The sequence below is a fragment of the Haliaeetus albicilla genome, chromosome 18 (genome assembly GCF_947461875.1).
Source record: "Haliaeetus albicilla chromosome 18, bHalAlb1.1, whole genome shotgun sequence".
Lineage (NCBI taxonomy): Eukaryota > Metazoa > Chordata > Aves > Accipitriformes > Accipitridae > Haliaeetus > Haliaeetus albicilla.
The window spans coordinates 21,678,643-21,698,754 of NC_091500.1; the positions used below are offsets into that span (position 1 = coordinate 21,678,643).

Consider the following 20,112-nt stretch of genomic DNA (forward strand, 5'->3'; position numbering starts at 1 on the left):
TCCGACTGAAAAGCCTGTTTTCTTTAAAAGCATAAAAATCTTATTCATAAAAAATAACACTATTCATCATCATTTCAAATGAAAAGATATAAGTATGCAGAAAGGAACCTCCTCATTCAAAAAAACCATTATTTTAAAGAGAAAAATTCTTACAAAATTTGTTTATGAAGAGAAAAAATTGTCATATATGCCTTATACTGAAAGGTTTGTGTCAGAATAGAACTGACTTACCTTGTCCTTTATAAAAGGGGTATTTTAATAGTTGAAGCTGAGTCTTCACAACCATACAAAAATTTACAATAGAAGGGACCCATGGAGGCCATCCAATCAAACCTCCTGCTCCCAGCAGGGCCAGCTTCAAGGTTAGGCCAGGTTGCTCAGAGCCTTGTCCACTCAAGGTTTGAAAATACCCAAATAGATGGAGATGCCACAATCTTTCATTGATAGCATTCACCAAAAAAAAAAAAAAAAAAAAAAAAAAGGAAGTCTTTACTGTGAGGGAACAGTGACATTTGTGACATTTTCTAAATTCCTAATTATGCTCATCGTTGCTCTAGACCAGTAATTCTCCAGTATTTACAAATACATGTCTGAAGATGGGTGACTAAACAAGCTACCAACAATTTTTTACTTTCAAATACATTGAAAACTGGAAAACAGAATATCCCCAGCAGCCTGACGGGCTAGGAACGACGGTTGGATGGGCTACTGTCCTGGTTTCAGCTGGGATGTAGTTAACTGTCTTCCTAGTAGCTGGTACAGTGCTGTGTTTTGAGTTCAGTATGAGAAGAATGTTGATAACACTGATGTTTTCAGTTGTTGCTCAGTAGTGTTTAGACTACAGTCAAGGATTTTTTCAGCTTCTCATGCCCAGCCAGGGCACCTGACCCAAACTGGCCAACGGTGTATTCCATACCATGTGACGTCCCATCTAGTTTAGGAACTGGGAAGGGGGGGGCGGGGAATCGCCGCTCGGGGACTGGCTGGGTGTCGGTCGGCGGGTGGTGAGCAATTGCCCTGCGCATCATTTGTACATTCCAATCCTTTTATTATTGCTGTTGTCATTTTATTAGTGTTATCATTATCATTATTAGTTTCTTCTTTTCTGTTCTATTAAACCGTTCTTATCTCAACCCAGGAGTTTTACTTCTTTTCCTGATTTTCTCCCCCATCCCACTGGATGCGGGGGGAGTGAGTGAGCGGCTGCGTGGTGCTTAGTTGCTGGCTGGGGTTAAACCACGACAGCTACTTACTGATCTGCCTGGAAAAGGTGGATTAAGCATTTACTTACAGAATGCCCTATACAGAACTCTTCCTCCTTAGGTTTTGCACCGAACTTTGTCTTCTTAAAGAGTGCAGTGAGGGAGAAAAGGTAAAATCAGGGAGCTGACGAGCTCTTGCACACAATTCCCATAAAACTGAATTGTCTTCAAGGCTTTCAGTACTCCTGCCCCCTTCAGCAGTTATAGTCAAACCTCTTATTAGTATAGCCTAAATAATTTTTATTTATTTTTATTTTATTTATTTACATTTGCAAGAAAACAGTCTTTTCTGTAATTAACACTTTTCTCTCAAACTTTTTTGTTAGCAGAGAACAAACACAAAGTGCACGGACTTTCATGCACATACACATTTTTAAAAGAATCAATATAGTAAGTCAATAGGTCTTATTTTCTGACATTGCAATTCAAGTTCCCATTTCTAACATTTTCCTTTGATATCGAGTTTTCCTTTAGTATTAGCTACCAAATATTATTTTTTTCATGTGTCATACATGCAGCAAATTTCTTAACTCCATCTGTTTTTAAACTTTTTAATTACTACAATTTCAGACAGAGCATGATATATTTCAAAAATAAAATGGTTTCAGCTTTGCATCTCCCACTAATCATTACACTGTGAATCCACTAATTACAAAATAGAAGTTACCACTAAGATTGCTTACGGCTGATGTCAATGTAATGGAACTGCAGTCTATCTTACTATTTTTCTCAATTTACTATGGGTTTTTTTGCATACGCATCACTGCCATATTCTTTATGGTTTCCCAAGAAAATGTGAACAGCTGAAAACCCCATTGTCCTTTCATTACCTCCTTATTCAATTAATAACATTCAGATGTGTTCCATCAAATTTTTTCTATTTATCTGATTTTTTTCCACAGAAGTGTTAATTAGAACTCTTAAAATTGTCCATTTTTTTAATATGTATAACCAGGCACTTTCTTCATGTCTTTTGTGCTTGCAACTAACATAGATCTTCACTATTCATGACAGAGGACTCTTCAAACAGGGAGTCATTAACAGCAGTGTTTTCTGGGAGACTGATACTGGGAAATCAAACACTCTGTTCATGACTCTTCAAACAGGGAGTCATTAACAGTAGTGTTTTCTGGGAGACTGATACTGGGAAATCAAACACTCTGTTCTGCAGTTTACAAAACAAATATTTAGCTATCACAGAAAAAAAAAAAGAAGGTTTATATTATACAAGTTTCAGTTGCTTTTTTATTTCCCCTATTTTTTTCCTCCATCTCTCACATGGGTACTCATTGGAATCCATCCATCATATAATGACTTTGCACTCAAGTTTTAGGATTTTTCTCTTTCCCTGAATGCATATTGCCTACTTTTGGGCACATACTCAGACTGAACTTTGCTGCATACCAATACTTTTCCTAAAGATGGAAACGGGCATACAGAAAGATCAGGTTGCACTTCAGTGCTAAACCTACTGACAATATATACATGAATTCAACAAGACTGGTTTCATACTGGGTTTTCCATAATCTTCAGAGCCATCTCAGTAAGCCAGAGAGGCACATGTCCCTCCTCACACTAAACCCTAATTCCTATTCCACTGTGCACAGCATGCTAACCCCTTCTCTATGAAAACCTTCATTCTCCAAAAGGTGGAAATTACTCCTTTCATTTTTAGGGCAGCTTCTCCCTACACTGTCACCATGAGTGTCTAGAGACTACAAGGAACTTGGATTCTTGTGAATGCAGGCCCAAGAGCATCTGCCCATAAAAATCTGCTTTCACCTAAGAGATGGCCAAAACTTGCTTTAGCCGAACACTTGAGCACTATATATTCAAATTTAAGAAACTAAGGGAGGATGAACTACTTACCTAGTAATGCAACCTATCTTCTTGGAAAGAAAGTCAGATCTTCCCTTCTTTGCAAAACTAAATTTTATGCTGGGATTCTACTGTCCATCACATCGAGCTTCTCTTCTCTGCAGCTAGCTGAGGCTCCAGAGCCAGCCTCAATAAAGACACCAAGAACAGCCACTAGGGTCCACATCTTAAGTTGCAGCAGGGAGCATGGTAGAATCTCCCAGCAATCAGAACCCTGAGATAATTCCTTTGTCCCCATAAATCTCAAATTAGCCTTAGATAAGAGTAATAAATGTGCTTACAAGGCAGCAGTGACCAAGTATACAAATTCTGCTTAGTAAAAGCAAGTCACGGGGCACTACTAGCTAAACACGAGCACTCAGGCTTTGTGTGTATGGCATGCCTGGAAAGCTCAGAATCGCTTTAGCTGCTCCCCTCTTGTTCACCAGCTCTCTCATGGTCCAAACGCAGACTTCCCTTTCTTACTGGTAGCAGCAACAAGAAGCAGGGTCCTAGAGAAGTCTGCATGGCCTTTGTACCCACAGAATATATTTAGCAGTAGGGACTAAATGGGCAATTATTAACACCTGGGAGAAACATAGGTACTGTTCCATAAACTTAAAAGGCATGCCAAGCTTTTTATTAGGATGAGGGTCTATAGCACAAAACTTCCTTCCTCTGAGTGTATCTCAAAACCTGTTTTGTGAATGCTACTTCAAATGATACAATACTCCTGAAAAAGTAATGTCCTGAGGAAAAACAAAGTAAGAGTGCCGCCTACTGTTCTCATTTAACAGAAGACTCTGGAATGCCAGTTTCTTTTCCTCACCTTCCACAATGCACTGAAGTATGCTTAGCCTCACAACTAGCTGAATGATACCGGGTTTATTGCATATGTATTTTGATGATAACACTCTTTAAACATGTTTCTGGCGTTCACCTGGAATTGGTTTATGTTTTGCACTGAGCCTTTAGCAACTTCAGTTCAAAGCTCAGTCACAGAAAATTTCTTCCAGCTCTCAACATGCAAAAGCAAAGAGCTGCAGAATACGGAGAGAATTTACTGGGCAAATATCACTATCTGATTGTCCTGTTCTTATATTCTTGCCTATGAATCCGTTACTGGACACTGACAAGCACATCCTAATGTTGTACCAGTTCAGTAATAGTTGATAAAAGGAATGCTTTCCTGTAACAACCTTAGCCTGATAACAGCACTAAAACAATAAACAGAGGTAAGCCCTCAAAAATACCCCTGATATCTGCAAGAAAATAGCAATAATTAGTAGTTAACAGACACTAAATCCAGTGTTTTCATTTTTTTCCTTTAAACAGATCAAATAAAATAAACTCTCAAATACACAGACAAGTGTTTAATTCCCTCAATTTAAACAGAAACAAACTAAAATAATTATCACTCTGAATGTTTCCATGAAGAAAACTCTCACGGAGTTCTTCAATTATCAAATATTCTGCATTAGGCCTTCTTCCTCAGACTGCCTTTAGGAGTCTTATTTTATAGCTTATGGTGTCCAGTAAGGATGAACTTCGGAGTCCTTACATAATTTTAATTAACTGAGGATAACATACTTAACTTGAATGGTTAAGGTGTATCTACATTAGTGGTTTAGTATAGCAGCATAATTTCTCTTAGGTATGAATGTAGTGAGTATCCATGGTCAGAGTTACAAGGAACACACTTTGTGCACACAGCCTGTGCACACACTGTGGTTTCTCTCCTGAACTAAGCAAAAAGCTTCACAATTGAATGCAATCCAGAGTGCCCACTGTTACTGGGGACCCAAAGGACAGCCTTTAAAGCAAGAATTCAGCAACTCTGAAGTTCTCCTGCTGTATACGAGCAACAGTTCTGGAAATAATTACATGTCATGCTGCCTCTGCAGTTGAAGTAAATCCAAAATGGTCAGGAAGGTAACTGGAGATCACTCACAAGCTTCTGGGCCTTCCAAAAAAAATAAAAGCCAGAGCAGCATCTTGGTGGGATCATCACTGCAAACTGCTAGCTGACAGACACAAACTTATACCTGGTCTTTCCACTTTCAAAGAGGACAAATTTAACACAGTGTTTAGCTCATCAGTGTAAGTGATCTTATACCACCATTACATCTTCAGCTCAGGAGAACCAAACCAAGGGTAGCTACCAAGCATCACCACCTTGATTCCTTCAAGAGATTATATTACTCCAGTGAACCCAGTCAGAGAAAGAACCAAAAATTTCATTGGGAGGTTGAACAACCTGACGGCAGTCTGCCAAGGTCACAAGGAAGCTGGTCTCTGCAGAGTCCCATCCTACAGAATTGATGTTGAATCAATTTAAAAGAAAAAATGAAGGCAACATTTGAAAAATAGGGACAGACACTAAGTCTCTGCTAAACCCAGGCAAATCCATCCCTGTTACAGGGAGCTGAAGAATTTTGTCTGAGAGAAGGAAAACAAGGTGTCCTGGTTTCAGCTGGGATAGAGTTAACTGTCTTCCTAGTAGCTGGTACAGTGCTATGTTTTGAGTTCAGTATGTGAAGAATGTTGATAACACTGATGTTTTCAGTTGTTGCTCAGTAGTGTTTAGACTAGAGTCAAGGATTTTTCAGCTTCTCATGCCCAGCCAGCGAGAAGGCTGGAGGGGCACAAGAAGTTGGCACAGGACACAGCCAGGGCACCTGACCCAAACTGGCCAACGGTGTATTCCATACCATGTGACTTCCCATCTAGTTTAGGAACTGGGAAGTGGGGGCAGGGATTTGTGGCTCGGGGACTGGCTGGGTGTCGGTCGGCGGGTGGTGAGCAATTGCCCTGCGCATCATTTGTACATTCCAATCCTTTTATTACTACAGTTGTCATTTTATTAGTGTTATCATTATCATTATTAGTTTCTTCTTTTCTGTTCTATTAAACCGTTCTTATCTCAACCCACGAGTTTTCCTTCTTTTCCCGATTTTCTCCCCCATCCCACTGGATGCGGGGGGAGTGAGTGAGCGGCTGCGTGGTGCTTAGTTGCTGGCTGGGGTTAAACCACGACACGAGGCTACTGCACTACTCAACCTGCAGTCTCTGGGGAATGGAAGAGACCAGAGGACCCTGGAGAGATATTCCAATGCTTTGGAAAAAAGGGATTAACCACCCTCCCCAATGAGAACTTCCTAATACCCTGAAGTCTCAGCAGAGGAATTTCTGAAACAGAAGAGATTTGGTAATGTTAGAGCTCTGACTTTGACTCAATATAGTACTGGTGGGAGACAGTTAATTCCTGTGGTTCATGACTTCTGGAAGATTGCCTATCTATTGCTAGTGGTGAAAGCCTAGACCTAATCTTTAAGGAAAAGGTCTCTGCCCGCATCTTTCCCCTACCAACAGCTAATGACACAATGAAGCCATGTTTCCACATAGCTGCAGTAGTTTGACTTAAGGGAGAGGTGGAAAGGAAGGCAGAGCAGCTATTTTTGTATGATCATACATTTAATTTGGACAACAGTGAATCAGTTTCTCTTCCTGGCCTTATGTGACTGTGTGTTACCCATACTCATGTAAATGCAGCATCTGGCAATGCATTAGGAGAGTCTGTTCTGAAACCATAGACAGACAGTGCTGTTAAGCAGGGTAAAATTTAATCCCACTCCAGAGAAAACAGCAGTAACAAGGAAAGGATGCTACAAGGAAGACTGCAAAAGAGTGAACGTTGAAGGTGCTGTTTTATATACTGCTGTGTGGGGGGTCAAACACAGAGAAGCATTATCCTTTAATTGATAATGCAGGCTCTGGAATAGATTTGTGGTGCCCCAGGTGTTACCATATTTTGTAATTTTCCTTCCTCTGCTGTGTTTCTTTCTTATTTTGTATTTTCCAGTATGCCATCAAAAGGCACTGCAGGGGATAATTTTTTTTTTTTTTAAACAAATGGCTACTACCTTACTTTCTGGCAGTACTGGTTATGCTACAAGCAGGGCATGAAAGGACTGGACACAGAAACTAAAAATGGGAGGAGGGAGGTGGAGGAGAGGATCTCCGGTTGCACAATACTTTCCCAGGAAGGAAGGGCAGGATGTAGTGACAGGGCAGAGACATATTTCTTGCTGAATTTCTCTATTTCAACAGAACATGAACTTTTCCATCTAAACCCTGCAGCTCTCAATTTGAAATTGGCTACCTTTTGCAACCTACAACACTTCAACATGCCCTATGTACAACCACTCCTGTGATAATGTTTCTTTGCCAATAGCAATTTTAAAAACAGATTCTTTTTGTGTGTTTCATTGTCCAAATATCACACAATCCTGCAACTGCAAACTAAGAATTCTACAATTAGGTCTACAACTCTTTGGTCTCCAGCTCTAAAAATTAATCTTTGCCCCAAAAGCTCTATGCAGTCTGCTTCTTGCATTCATCATTGACTTGAATTGTCTGTGCAACTTGACCTTTCCCACAGGTTTTCTAACACACAGGATCCTGTGTGTTAGATTCCTAAACATTTTTGCTGATTTGACTTTCATACAATTCCCTTTCCAGTGCCTCAAAGCTTCCATCCACAGATTTATTCCTTGTACAAGGAGGACGGTTAAGGTTTGAGAGGAACTTCAAATCTCTGTCCCTACCACAGGCACCTACAAAGTTTAATGTGCAAGTTTCCTTTTCTTTGCTGTAGGATCTCTTGTGCAGGACATCTGATAAGGATGTGTATCTCAGCTCAGTTGGGAAATCCTCAAAACTCAAACTCTCTGATGATTTCACTGAAATTTCCAACACAGAAATGTCATATAAAATCCATGTATGGAACAGTATCTAAAACCTCTGTCGCGATCTTCCCAACAGTGGACTTGTGGGCATTGGCGTGCTATTATGGGAGACAACCTTGTATTAAAATACATATACTATCACATTGCCTGTGAAGAGTGATGTGTGAACAAGTCAAAACATCATCACCACAGCAACGCCCCCAGCCAATCAGGAATAGACCATCAAAGCCTAGAGACATATCCCACCAATCATGAGGGAACGACACTGTGGAACAACCCATGAATCTGTAAAACCTCAAAGTGCAAAAAAGCTGGAGGAGGATTAACTGCTTCTCAACCCTCCTGATGCAAGATGTTGTAGTGGAGCTCCCACACCTGTGCCAGAAAATTGCAACATGTGAATACTCTCAGGTCATATGCTTTTAGCACACAGATAGTAAGAATAGGCCAATAGGTACTAACTCAGTATTGTCATGTGTTAAATGTACAAACGTTTATAGCTTTGCAATTATTGCCATATTTGAAAGTACCTTATATAAGTGCTTTTAACAAGTGTGTCTTGATTTCTATTTCCAGAGATCATATCTTAGCTAATGTGCTCAGATGGTGGGAGCCATTTGGCCAAACTATACCATCAGAGCCATGGACTCTTAAGGATCTCAACAGACAAACACAAGAAAGTGATGACCATGCACGCCTTCAGAATCAATAGGTGGATATACTGGCTTTCTAGCTTTTAGCTGTCTTTGTTGCTGAATTAACCTTTTTTCTTCCCTTCACTCGTGATTCATTAGAGGAAGATGATCAGTAAGACGCAGCAGGAGCCCCAAAGTACAAGACTTATATCAAGTGTTCAGTCTCACAGATGAAAAGGCTGAGATCTCTCAGAACAATGATAAGTTCAGAAAAATGTCTCTTCCAGTTGCTGATCCTGCTCCTGCCACTCCCTGTTCCAAGCAGTCTGTACGTTAAGAATGAGGGGCAGGAGGGGCTAGGATGTGCCTTAAGGGCATGCCCTTAAGCAGGAAATACAATGCTGACATCAAGTTCTGGAATGAGATCAGATACATGATTGTATGTGATCAGCCCTGCACATCCTAACTATTTCTATTCTTGCCCTTTTCCTACAATTGCTGTGTTGCAACTTAAATGCACTGTATTATGTGCCAGGTGCAATGCAGTCACACATCAAAGAAATTTAAAGGAACTTAATTTCCATACCATCCTGTGGAATGACACAAGGTGGTACTTCTGAGCTGAAAAACAATCAATGCAGCAATTCTGAGAGAAGAAAGCTTCAGAGGGAGTCAAAGAGAAAGTAAAGTCTATAATTAAGCACAGGATCTAAGACTGTCAGGACTGCTTTTTGCTTCCAACTACATTTGGCCTCTTCCACCCTGACTGGACAAAGACCCCAACAGAAGTAAAATCTGGTTGTTTTGCCAGAACACAGCAGGGCTTTGAAAGAATTCCGAGGAGATCTTTGGTGGGATTAGTGGAATAATTTAATAGGTGGTCATGTTGGTAGGTAGAGAACAAAAAGACATTTGCATCTCAGACTGCCTGTATGGTCTGGGAATAGTGGAGGAAGAAAAGTAAGCCTGAAGAAGCCTGAAGCTATTCTGCACTGAAGAAAAAGCTGTGACAGAAAATAGATGAAACAGATGAAGTTAAGGGAATAAGATTCTGAAAAAAACATACAAAAACATTCATTTCACTTCCAGGCTAAAGCAATATTGTTTAGTGAACACAACTAAGCAGTTGATTTTTCTCATTTAAATTCTGGAATCATGGAATCAGAATAATTCAGGTTGGAAGGGACCTTAGGAGGTCATGCCAACCTCCTGCTCAAAGCAAGGTCCGCTATGAGGCCAGACCAGGTTGCTCAGGGCTTTATCCACCTGGGTCCTGAAAACCTCCACAAACAGACATTCCACAACCTCTTTGGATACCTTTTCCATTGTTTGATTGTCCTCATGGGGAAAAGCTTTTCCTTATATCCAGCCCAAACTTCTAGTTTCAATTTACGCGCACTGAATCTCATTCTCCCACCACACCACCAGAAGAGCCTGGCTCCATCTTTTTTATGAGCTCCTCATAAGCACTGGCAGGTTGCTGTTAGGTTTCCCCTGGAGCCACCTCTTCTCCAGGCCAAATAAGCCCAGTTCCTTCAGCCCTGCCCAGGACAAATGCTTCAACTCCCTGAACATTTTGATGGCTCTCTGCTGAACTTTTTCCTCTTATCATTATCATCCTTGTATTTGAGGTATCCAAAGCTAGATGCAGATGTGGTCTAATGAATGCTGAATCCCTTAATCTCCTGGGTATGCTGTTAATACAGCCCAGGAGATTGTTGGCACTGTTTGCTGCCAGGGCACACTGCTGGTTTATGTTCAGCTTTTTGCTACCCAGGCTCCCCAGGTCGTGCTCAGCAGTGCTGCTCCCCAGCCAGTCAGCCCCTGTCTGTATCACTGGGAAATCAAAATTACAGAGCAACGTAGGTCAGACCTCTGGAGGCCATCCAGTCCAACTCTCTTTCTCAAAAGCAGGGCTAACCTCAAGGTTAGATGAAGTAGCATCCATCAACTAAACCCGAAACCCACAAATGACATACACAAAACAATCCACAGCAAGTTTTAAATTCTATTTCTAAAGAAATATTTAAAACATTATTATTATTATCATCATCATCATCATCAAGTACATCATAACCAATAAAAGCTGGTACTATAAAAAGATAAAGAGGCTAGAGCAGCTGCAAAATAATGGAAGCACTCAAAAATAACTACTCGATAATGGCAAGGACAGGGAAAGTGAAGGATTTTAGTGAAACGTGTATTAGAATGAATACCAGACCCAGGTTCACTTCAGTTGCATTGGGAAGCAAATGCAAATTTAAGACAGCTTTTGAGCACAGCCATGAAAATAAGGAAAATCTTCAGGACAGATAAAAATGATGGCCTAGAAGTGACCACAGCAACAATGATCATCCAGACTCCTCTCCTAGGTTCAGTCTGTTTTCATACTGAAACTGCTCATGCCTCTCAAAGCTCTGAAAAGACTATCCAAGACAGTCAGTGCAACAGACTGCTCTACTCCAGCAGGAGCAGGCTGGAAGACAGGCAGAAGACGGAGAGATGAGCAGCCCCTGTACCCACAGCAGAACTCAGCAGTGGGATCTTTGCAAAGCACAGAAATTGGGTATACATGTCACTAATCCCCATATGTGCCCACCTCCTATCTGTGCCTTGACTGAGGCTCTGGTGAGGGGCTGCCCCATTCACTAGCTTGCTCATCTTACAGCTTTTCCTCTCCCTAATGGAGACACCAAAGATACCCATTAATCCTTCCTTTTGTCCCCCAAGCTACCTGCCATGTGCCCTTGGGAGAATCTCAGCTCTGCTCACATACTTGGGGTGGCAGACAGCAGGGTCCAGTGCACTGCCAGACACATGTTCATGATTACATTATGTCCTGGTTTCAGCTGTGATAGAGTTAACTGTCTTCCTAGTAGCTGGAAAACATCCGTGTTATCAACATTCTTATACTGAACTCAAAACATAGCACTATACTAGCTACTAGGAAGACAATTTACTCTGTCCCAGCTGAAACCAGGACACATTAGCAGACAAAGGAAGAGATGGGAAGTGGGGAATGCAGAAAGGGGAGAGGACACCCTGGAAAAAGCAAGGGGAAAATCGAAGGGCAGCTCTGGTACCATCCCTTTGCAACCTTAGTTCCCTCTCAGTGAGAAAACCAGTGTATCCTCACTGGGGTTCTTTTGCTGTGGATGACTCAGATCATGCCCTCAGAACCAAGCATCCCATGGCTGGCAGGAGAAGCAGCAGGAAGCAGCAGTTCACCCACCCTGCCTGGTAAAGGCAGCCACCCACCACTCTGACTGCAGTGTCAAACAGAAGAATGGCAAAAAAAAGTGAAAGCCTCCCAACCCTGTCACTGAGTGTAACCTGTATAAAACCACCCACTCACACAAAGATCGTCACTACATCTGCCCAGATCCAGCTGATGAGATGAATCTCACATGAACTAGTGAATAAAAAGTTATGTAGACTTTGCTACATTACTGTTATTTGAGTTAACTGTTTGGAACTGTAATGGGACAGGGATGCCCAGGTACTTTGCTTGTTTGCCAAGGTTACAGCTGCTGAGGTTGATGAACTTCTGCACCTGCTGGCTTGATCTGTTCATAACTCATTGAAAGCAGTCATCTGGTAAGGCTGTGGTCACACTTTCTGATTGCAAGTAACAATCCACGTGTCAAACCAAGGAACAATGGGCCAACACATCTGTATGGAGCAGTCAACAACTCAGGTGCTCTTGAAAACAATATATTGTAAGAATTCCTGGTTCTGCATTCAGAGATCTCTGCCTGGAGATCAAGCTCAGGGAAAGAAAAACCCGAGCCTCACCGTCTCCCAAGAAGACCCTCAAAGACACGGTGGCTGTAGATCAACATGCATGTTATTGACAAGGACAGCAGAATAACCACAGGCTGTGATCCAACAATCCTGACATGTAACCTCTGATCTCCTCATCAGAGGATGCATCTGTTGTCACACTGACCTACCTCATCACACTAAGACATTGATAGCTATTTATATTGTGCATTTTGTATGTTTTCATTCACATTTAAAGACAAGAAAGTTCCTCACAACATTTCCCCAAGAAACTGCCTGTTTAAATTGAGACTGTTGTAAATTGTTCCACCCACAAAAGCTTGAAAAGCTTAGATAGCTCAAGACAACCCCATCCCTTGTAAACAAAATCCAGTTTACAATGGAACACGCCCTGCAAAAATAGAACATTTAATATATCAAATGCAAAGAATAAAATGGTATAGGACATGGTTTGCTCAGCACAAGGACAGCAGAAATTTATACGTAATTTCTCAAAGGTATTTTAAATATGGATCTTACATTGCAAAGCACTTTAGCTTCTTAAGGCAGAAACTAAAAATGCATTATCACAAAAGCAAATCTATATCTTAGGACCTTAATGAAACAAGACCATCAAAAATTATCTAAATATCTGCTAATTCATTGACTCATCAAATAAAATACATGAAGCATTTCCTGTTCTTTTCCTTTCTTGTGGAGAATCAGAGCTGCATTTCCCTCAGCAGCAAGTACAAAAGGCACTTCCAAGTGGTCTCTAGCACAGCACCCTAAGATCTGCTAGCAAACATCTAGGGCTACCACTAAAAACATAATTTAGCATTTAAATTTGGGATTCCCTATCATAAGTAGCCTTTTTTTACCACCCAGCTTGTTTTTTCAGCCACCTAAACTTAAGACAAACATCTGATTTTAGATACTTCCCTGTGTAAAGTAAGTGAAGATTTTCTGTTTTCAAAAGGGAAAAAAAATTCTTTTACCAATCTACTTTTTTTTTTGATCTTTCATCCAATCTACTTGGATAGTACTGTAGTGCGGAAGGAAATTACAGAGGAATCTGAATCTTACCACAGAAAACTGAGACTGAGTTTTAGAAACTACTTAAATTACTTAAGAGTATCAAGAAGAGAAATATTTATATATTATCATTGGTACGGTATATTTCAGGTTACTAGAGTATTTTTAAATTTTGGATCTAAATGTAGCGTATTGGATCTGCGAAGAAGCTTTAAAAGGACAAACACACATTGCTCCCTATGAAAGAGCAATGCATCTGTTACCTTTTAACTATCTTCTGTTTGACATTTCATTCTCCACTAAAAATAAATGAAAGATAACCGATACCACACAAAAGATCTGGTAATACTCATGTATCTGCTACCACCTGCTGACAAACAGCATTATTGACTTTATCCTAGTCAATCTTAAAGAAGCAACTCCTATTTCCTTATAAGAAAGTTTCTACTGCTGCTGCAGTGGCTGACAGTAAAAGCCACATGAATTTTTTAATACAGTATGTTGCAGCCATAATAAGCCAGTAATTTCCTATCCACCCAGCTTGTCTGCATCACAGATTCACCACTGACCAGCATATTCCGCTCATAAAGCAGCTGCTGTATCCTTCATTCACTGAAGCCCTTCAGCTACTGCAGATGGTTACTGGAGTCAATTACTGAGCAACTACAAGAAACTGATTCCTCATTTACAAAAATTCAAAACCATTTGAATTGTTACATTGGCCATAAGACTTTCCAAATGACAAGTCAGTTTCTTCCTGTCTTATTTCCCAATCTACAATGTGAAATCGAAACATCTTTTTTCCCCTAGTCTTAAAATTAAGAGCAGAACAGTAGTAGAAATGCCCACCTTTGCATCACCTTACTTAATTTTACAATGCTTTAAGTAAAAGCCTCGATTAGCCTCCAGATATTATTGTTGTTGAGAAAAAGACTACCAAAAACCTAAAGCAAAACAGAGAAACACATCCTCAGTTTCAGGTATCTCACACTAAATTGCCTAAGTGTGACAGTGAAAAGAGACTAGTTCACAGCGATGACCTGTATTTGGCTATATGGTAGACTAAATGAAAAAAAGTATTTATTTCTAAGATTTACTTATACATACACTTCCAAACATTTTGAAAAAAAGCCAAAGCTTCATGTCTGATAAGCCAAAGTGTCAGAAAATATAATTTCATGAAAGCAGAATGGGGAGCTCTATATGACAGTGTGGTTTCTTTGACAAAGCTAACCCTAGTAAGATTCGTGAAGTCTCCTGGCTTAGTAGATAGGAATCTGAGTTTGAAATGTCTCTGTAAGTGATGCGTCTGTAAGAGTCGTCAGTTCTTCCACTTACATGCATTCAGCAAAAGGAGTTATAGATGTCTTATTCACTTTGCATTGTACAGTAATCAATGTTGGTTTGTTTTTTTTTTTTAATTTGGAAAAAAAATAATATTTTTCACTTAAGTTCCTGCCTGGAGTGCTCAACTGGGGTTTTTTTTGTCAGAAATTTCCAGCTGGGCTTAAAACTCCCCTTTTCCTGCACTTCCAACCCTACAGCAGCTGAAGCCGGCCACTGAGTGTTGCTGAGAGACCACAAAGCCCACACCAGTGCTGGGCCACCCATCCGAAGTGCCCCGAACACCCTGACACCAGCCTGACTCCACCCGGCAGATCGTGACAAAAAACCCTCTCCCGCTAGCTTCCTAACTTCAGTGTCGAATGCTTAAAACAAAACCAGAGCTTCTTGCCCCTCTCCTGAAAAAGCCAGGGTCGTTTTTGAGGAACACAACTTCAGTCACAGAACCACGAGAGACGGTTCTGGCGCGGCGCCAGCCTCAGGAGAGGCAGCCACCGGGGTGCGGAGAGCTTCCTCTGCCCGTCCTCCCACACGCGGGACCAGCCACCACCCTTTCCCGCTCCGAGGGGATGAGGGCAGCCCTGGAAGTGCCAGCCGTGCCAGACAAACAGCCCCTTTCCCCTCCACCGGCCCAGCGGCAGGGACGAAGCTCCCCCTCCCGCCCAACCCCTCCGGGCTGCCGCCGCGGGGCAGGGAACGGGTGGCGGCCCAACTCTCGCGAGACGCCGCCCGCCGGCGGGAGGCGTCTCGCGAGACTTCGGCGGCCGCCAGCAGCGGCGCCGCCGCCGCCGCCATGGAGCAGCCGTTGAGCGGCCCGCCGGGGCTGTCCGCCGTCCTGGCGGTAAGGAGGGAGCCGGGGCCGGGCTGGCTGCTCGCCCGGGGAGAGGGGAGGTAGGCGCCGGGCCCCCCTGTGGGCGGGGGAGAGGCCGCGCTGGGGTGCTCGCCGCTTCCCCAGCTTGGCACGGGGCGGGCCGCTGAGTGCGGTTCGTGACTGAAAGCGGTTGTCGTTCCGGGGCGGGAGAAGGAAGGGTGCTCGCTCTAGCTGCCTGGCGACGCTCCTTCTCCTGCCAGGGCCTAATCTGCTTTCATTTTGTCCGTAGAGGACGGACTGGTCCGAGCCCTGGCTGGTGGGGCTGGCGGTTTTCCACGTCCTCTGCTTCCTCCTAACGTGCATCTCCTTCCAGCACTACCGGGTGCAAATAGGGCACTTCCTCTGCATGGGTGAGTAGTGCGTTCCTCTTCCGTGAGCTGGCCCTCGGGTGGCAGAGGGCATGTGCGTGGCTTAGGCTGCTAGTGCTGGCAAATAACTTCTTTTGGTCTCTTAATGATAACCCTTTTCTTCATGTACTTGCACAGCGCACGGGTTTACACTTTGCAGCAGATAAAGTGCATGCAAATGAGTATTTTTCTTGTAGTAATGCGTGTGTCTATACATGATAAACCGTTACAGAAGCTGCTATGACCTATAAATATGTATTTAGTTCGTTTGCAAGACTGTATGAAGTAGTGTTTTAAAACTCTGGCCTTAGTAGGGATCCGGGATAAGTAAGGTTTCTGCATGGTAAATGCTGTGTGTATCACAGCTTCCCAAGAAATTGTTGCTGTGCTGGAGAAGTGGGAAAGAAATTGGCTGAAAGCCAGCAGTCGCTTTCTACTCTGCCTTATTCTAATGCTGCAGTTCAGCAAATATGGTCAGCTTTCGACTGGATTTGCTGCTGGAGCAGGTTCACCATATGCCCCGCTGACAGCTGTGATAATGGCACAAGGAAGAGCAAGGCTGGTTTGGTACATTGCAGTAACAACTTGTGTTATCTCAGGGTTTATCAGACTTCAGCCTGAGAATCCACAGTGGCCTTGCCTAGCCAAAGCTGTGTCTTTATGGCTGACTGGCTGAAGATCTAGCAGCTTGGCAGAGGGTATTTGGTTTAATTAAGATGGCATGGATTTGGGTTAGATCCACATATTATGAGCAGTACCTTGGTTCTAGCCATGCTTTGGATTTTCTGGTGAGTTGGGTTTTTTTTACACAGTACCTCAGTTCTGTCATGCTTGCAGGGTAGTGGAGGAGGAATGAGCAATTGAAAGAGATTCACAGGCAAAAAGCCACATGAAGACTACGTTGACTTTTTAAAATACCATTTAGCGACCTAGTCAAGTTGGGAGAGGCATTATAGCTTCCTCAAAACTGCAAATAACTTAGCTAAAGCTAAGGTTTTAATAACATTAAGTACTCCCAAAAAGGAATCTAGAAACCTTAGTAATTTCTGTACATCCACTTGTAACTGCAGAGTTTAAAATGATCTACAGAGGGCATAATAACAATGTCATGTTAATGACACATTGAGCCTGGAAGTTTCCTATAAGAATACAAGCTTTTCTTTCTTAAATTTAATATTAGACATTCAGAATTTCCAATGACATGCTGTTTACTTTAGACTCTTTATCTAAAGTATTCCTAATGTTACTAACACTAGTTTGAATGTCTGTGGTCTAACTGCATTGGAAAATGCAGTGGAACTGATCATTGCTGGCTTTTTAAGGTGCTGTTAACAAGAAGAGTGCATAAAAATATCTATACTGAGTCCAAGCTTTGTACCTGAAAAACTGAACCACTTTTAATATGTCTGCAGTATAAATAATTTTGTATCGCAGATAGTCAGAAATAACTGAGGAAGTTATGGAATTATTGCATTAGTTTACCTTGGCAGCTGAGCAGCTGTAGGTATGTTTATACTGTGCAGTACCAAGCAGAGATAATCCAGATGATGCAAAACAAGATAACAATTCTTCATATCACAGGGCTAGTTAATTAATTGCCTTGTGCAGGTCATCTTTAGCCACTGAATCTGTTTTTCTTGCTTTGTTTCTTGTGGAAAATGATACAAGGACAAACTTAAATTCTGTAGTTGTATTGCTTTTCTGTTAAACATGTGATTGCACTGAATTTTCTTACTGTCTTGATGGCTTCATATCGCGTGTAATTGTTGAGTAAGATTATGCTAGTTTTCACCTGACTGCAGTGGACTACTCTGCCATACACCGATTAAAACAAAGTTTGTATTTCACCAAAATGCTTATATATAATTAGTACCCTAACTTCAGATAGTAACGTTAGATATAGCAGTATGATACCATAACATCTAAAATGATAACTTAATTCCATACCAGTTTGGGGGAGTGCTGACATTTCCTTTTAAAGACATAACTTAGAAGCAGTCACCAAGAAGATTGTTGGAAAAAATACTGATTTTTTTTTTTTTTTTTTTTATTATTATTCATTTGTATGTAAGATCAGAGGAGTAGGATTTTATGTTTGTTTGTCTGTAGTATAGTGGGTATGTTTTGTGATCACTTTATACTTCTTAGTAACTATATGGGACATTTAAATCAGAACTGGGTTTGTGCCATTAAATATTAAATGTGTAATTTGATCTTCTGAGGATCAAGGAATTACAATGTCTGGTATGTATCCACTTTAGTACACATGGCAGAACTGATGGCAGTTTATTTTTAAAGAAGTATTGAATCTGATATTTTTCCTTTGTTGTACAGTGGGCTTAGTGTACTGCGCTGAATATATAAATGAATTAGCAGCCATGAATTGGAGGTAAACATCTTCACTTTCATTTTTGCATTTAAATGAATGTTGTTCTAAAAATATTCCTTTTTTCGTATCATTCCCAGAAAACATTGTTAGTCAGTCATCATCAGTAGAATGTGATGGCAGAGAGTTTGTTGCATTGATTAATATAAAACTTTTGAACAAAACCGTACAGTATACCATAGTTATCACTTAGCTTATAAGAAAAGATCATTTTTAACAGCTAGGATGTGCTTATTATACTCCTTAAAATCTATGTTTATATGGATGGTTGTAAACTAACTAGTCAGAGAGCTAAGAGAAAAGCAGAGTGCAATGATTAAGGGGAAAAGGATGCGAGCTTTGATTTTTTTTTTGTTTGTTTCTGTTGAGTTTTCTTTCTAGCTATTCATGTTTTAATAAGCTGAAGTTAAGCACCACTTCTCAAAAATATCACTACTATTTTATATACTTATTTACATGCATAAAAAGCATCAACATTTGTCTATTTTACTAAGCCTGTGTACCAGAATTAAACTGATGGCTTATTTTCATAAGCACTGAACCAACTTTTCCCTGGTGTAACTGGAAATCAAGTGTTTAACACTACTTTGTGCAGGCATCTAATTGTAAGTCTTTGTTTCACTTCAGGCATACATGACCTAAATTACAGCTTTGCTACCTTTATTATTTCTGTTATCTTTTCTAATATGACTAAGCAAAATACCTGAGAAAGTAATTTTTGACACTTCAGGGTAAGCATGATTTCTCATGCACAAATATATATATACTATTGTAGTCACATTAGTAAGTTACTTAATCTATGGTTGTTTTATTTAGGTTTTGCACAGTAAAACTTTAATGAAAAGAAAGACTGGTATTGTAATAAATATTCATAACTGATGAGATACTGACTCTGTCTTTGTTCTGACTTAATACAGTAGAATGCTGGCCTATGCTTGGGGATCCCAAGGAGCAGGATAATCTGTACAATGTCCATGTTGAATATTTAGTGTGAAAGTAATGTTATGTGAACTACACTGAATAAAGCTTCCTCTTTTATTTTTCTTTATTTTATTTCTTTCAGGCTGTTTTCTAAATACCAATACTTTGATTCAAGAGGAATGTTTATTTCACTTGTATTTTCAGCACCACTGCTGGTGAATACTGTTATAATTGTGGTATGTATGTGTTCATTTATATGGATGCTTTCATTAAATTGATAAGTAAATGTATGTGGATTAGTTCAATTTAATAATTTACTTACTTTTCAGGTCACCTGGGTTTACAGAACTTTGAATGTAATGACTGAACTGAAGACGCTACAGCAGAGAATTAAAGCAGAAAAAGAGAAAAAGAATTGAAAGCGCCTAACACTATATTTATTTATTTTTTAAATTGTAATAATACTTGTCCAGGTAATCAGTCATTCTGTATGTTTATCCAGAAACAGCAGTGTTTTTGTGTCTGATGTCAAGAGGACTTTGCAACCTGTGGCTGTGGACAATGAGGTGAAAGCAGGTACAATACATTTGAATTGGCTGCGAAATTGAGAAACAGGTCTTTGTGCCCTTCTATGTAAGATAGTTTTCCACCATGACCAAGACTATTAGTGTTGGTGAGACACAATCTTCGAGGCTGTTTCCATCTGCCTGTGTATTTTTTAACTATGTTGTAACTGTGCGTTTATGAAATATCCAGTCTTCTGCTGCTTAAGCCAATTGGAGCAGTGTTGTGAATTCCAGTAAATGAGGGATTGTATTCAGAATACCTCAGGAATCCATGCTTCTATGAAGCATTTCACTTCTTTATAAATCAAGTTTCATACTTCTGATGTGTATCATGTGCCACTAGCATTTTATAAATAAAATTGTCTACTGTATCTTAAA

At 40.7% G+C, this 20,112-nt stretch overlaps 1 protein-coding gene and 1 long non-coding RNA gene across 2 annotated transcripts in view; one reads left to right on the plus strand and one right to left on the minus strand.

Annotated features, from left to right (window-relative positions):
- LOC138689908 (uncharacterized) overlaps nt 1–704 on the minus strand; it is a 53,452-nt gene extending 52,748 nt beyond the window's left edge. The window contains exon 1 of the long non-coding RNA XR_011328702.1: nt 232–704. This is a non-coding gene — a long non-coding RNA (uncharacterized lncRNA). The remainder of the gene's footprint in view (nt 1–231) is intronic.
- A 14,656-nt stretch (nt 705–15,360) lies between these two features.
- Nucleotides 15,361–20,112, plus strand: TMEM18 (transmembrane protein 18). Its single transcript, XM_069805900.1, has 5 exons — nt 15,361–15,484; nt 15,744–15,864; nt 18,196–18,250; nt 19,311–19,404; nt 19,498–20,112. The coding sequence occupies exons 1-5, from the start codon at nt 15,437–15,439 to the stop codon at nt 19,585–19,587; spliced, it is 408 nt and encodes a 135-aa protein (XP_069662001.1). The 5' UTR covers nt 15,361–15,436; the 3' UTR covers nt 19,588–20,112.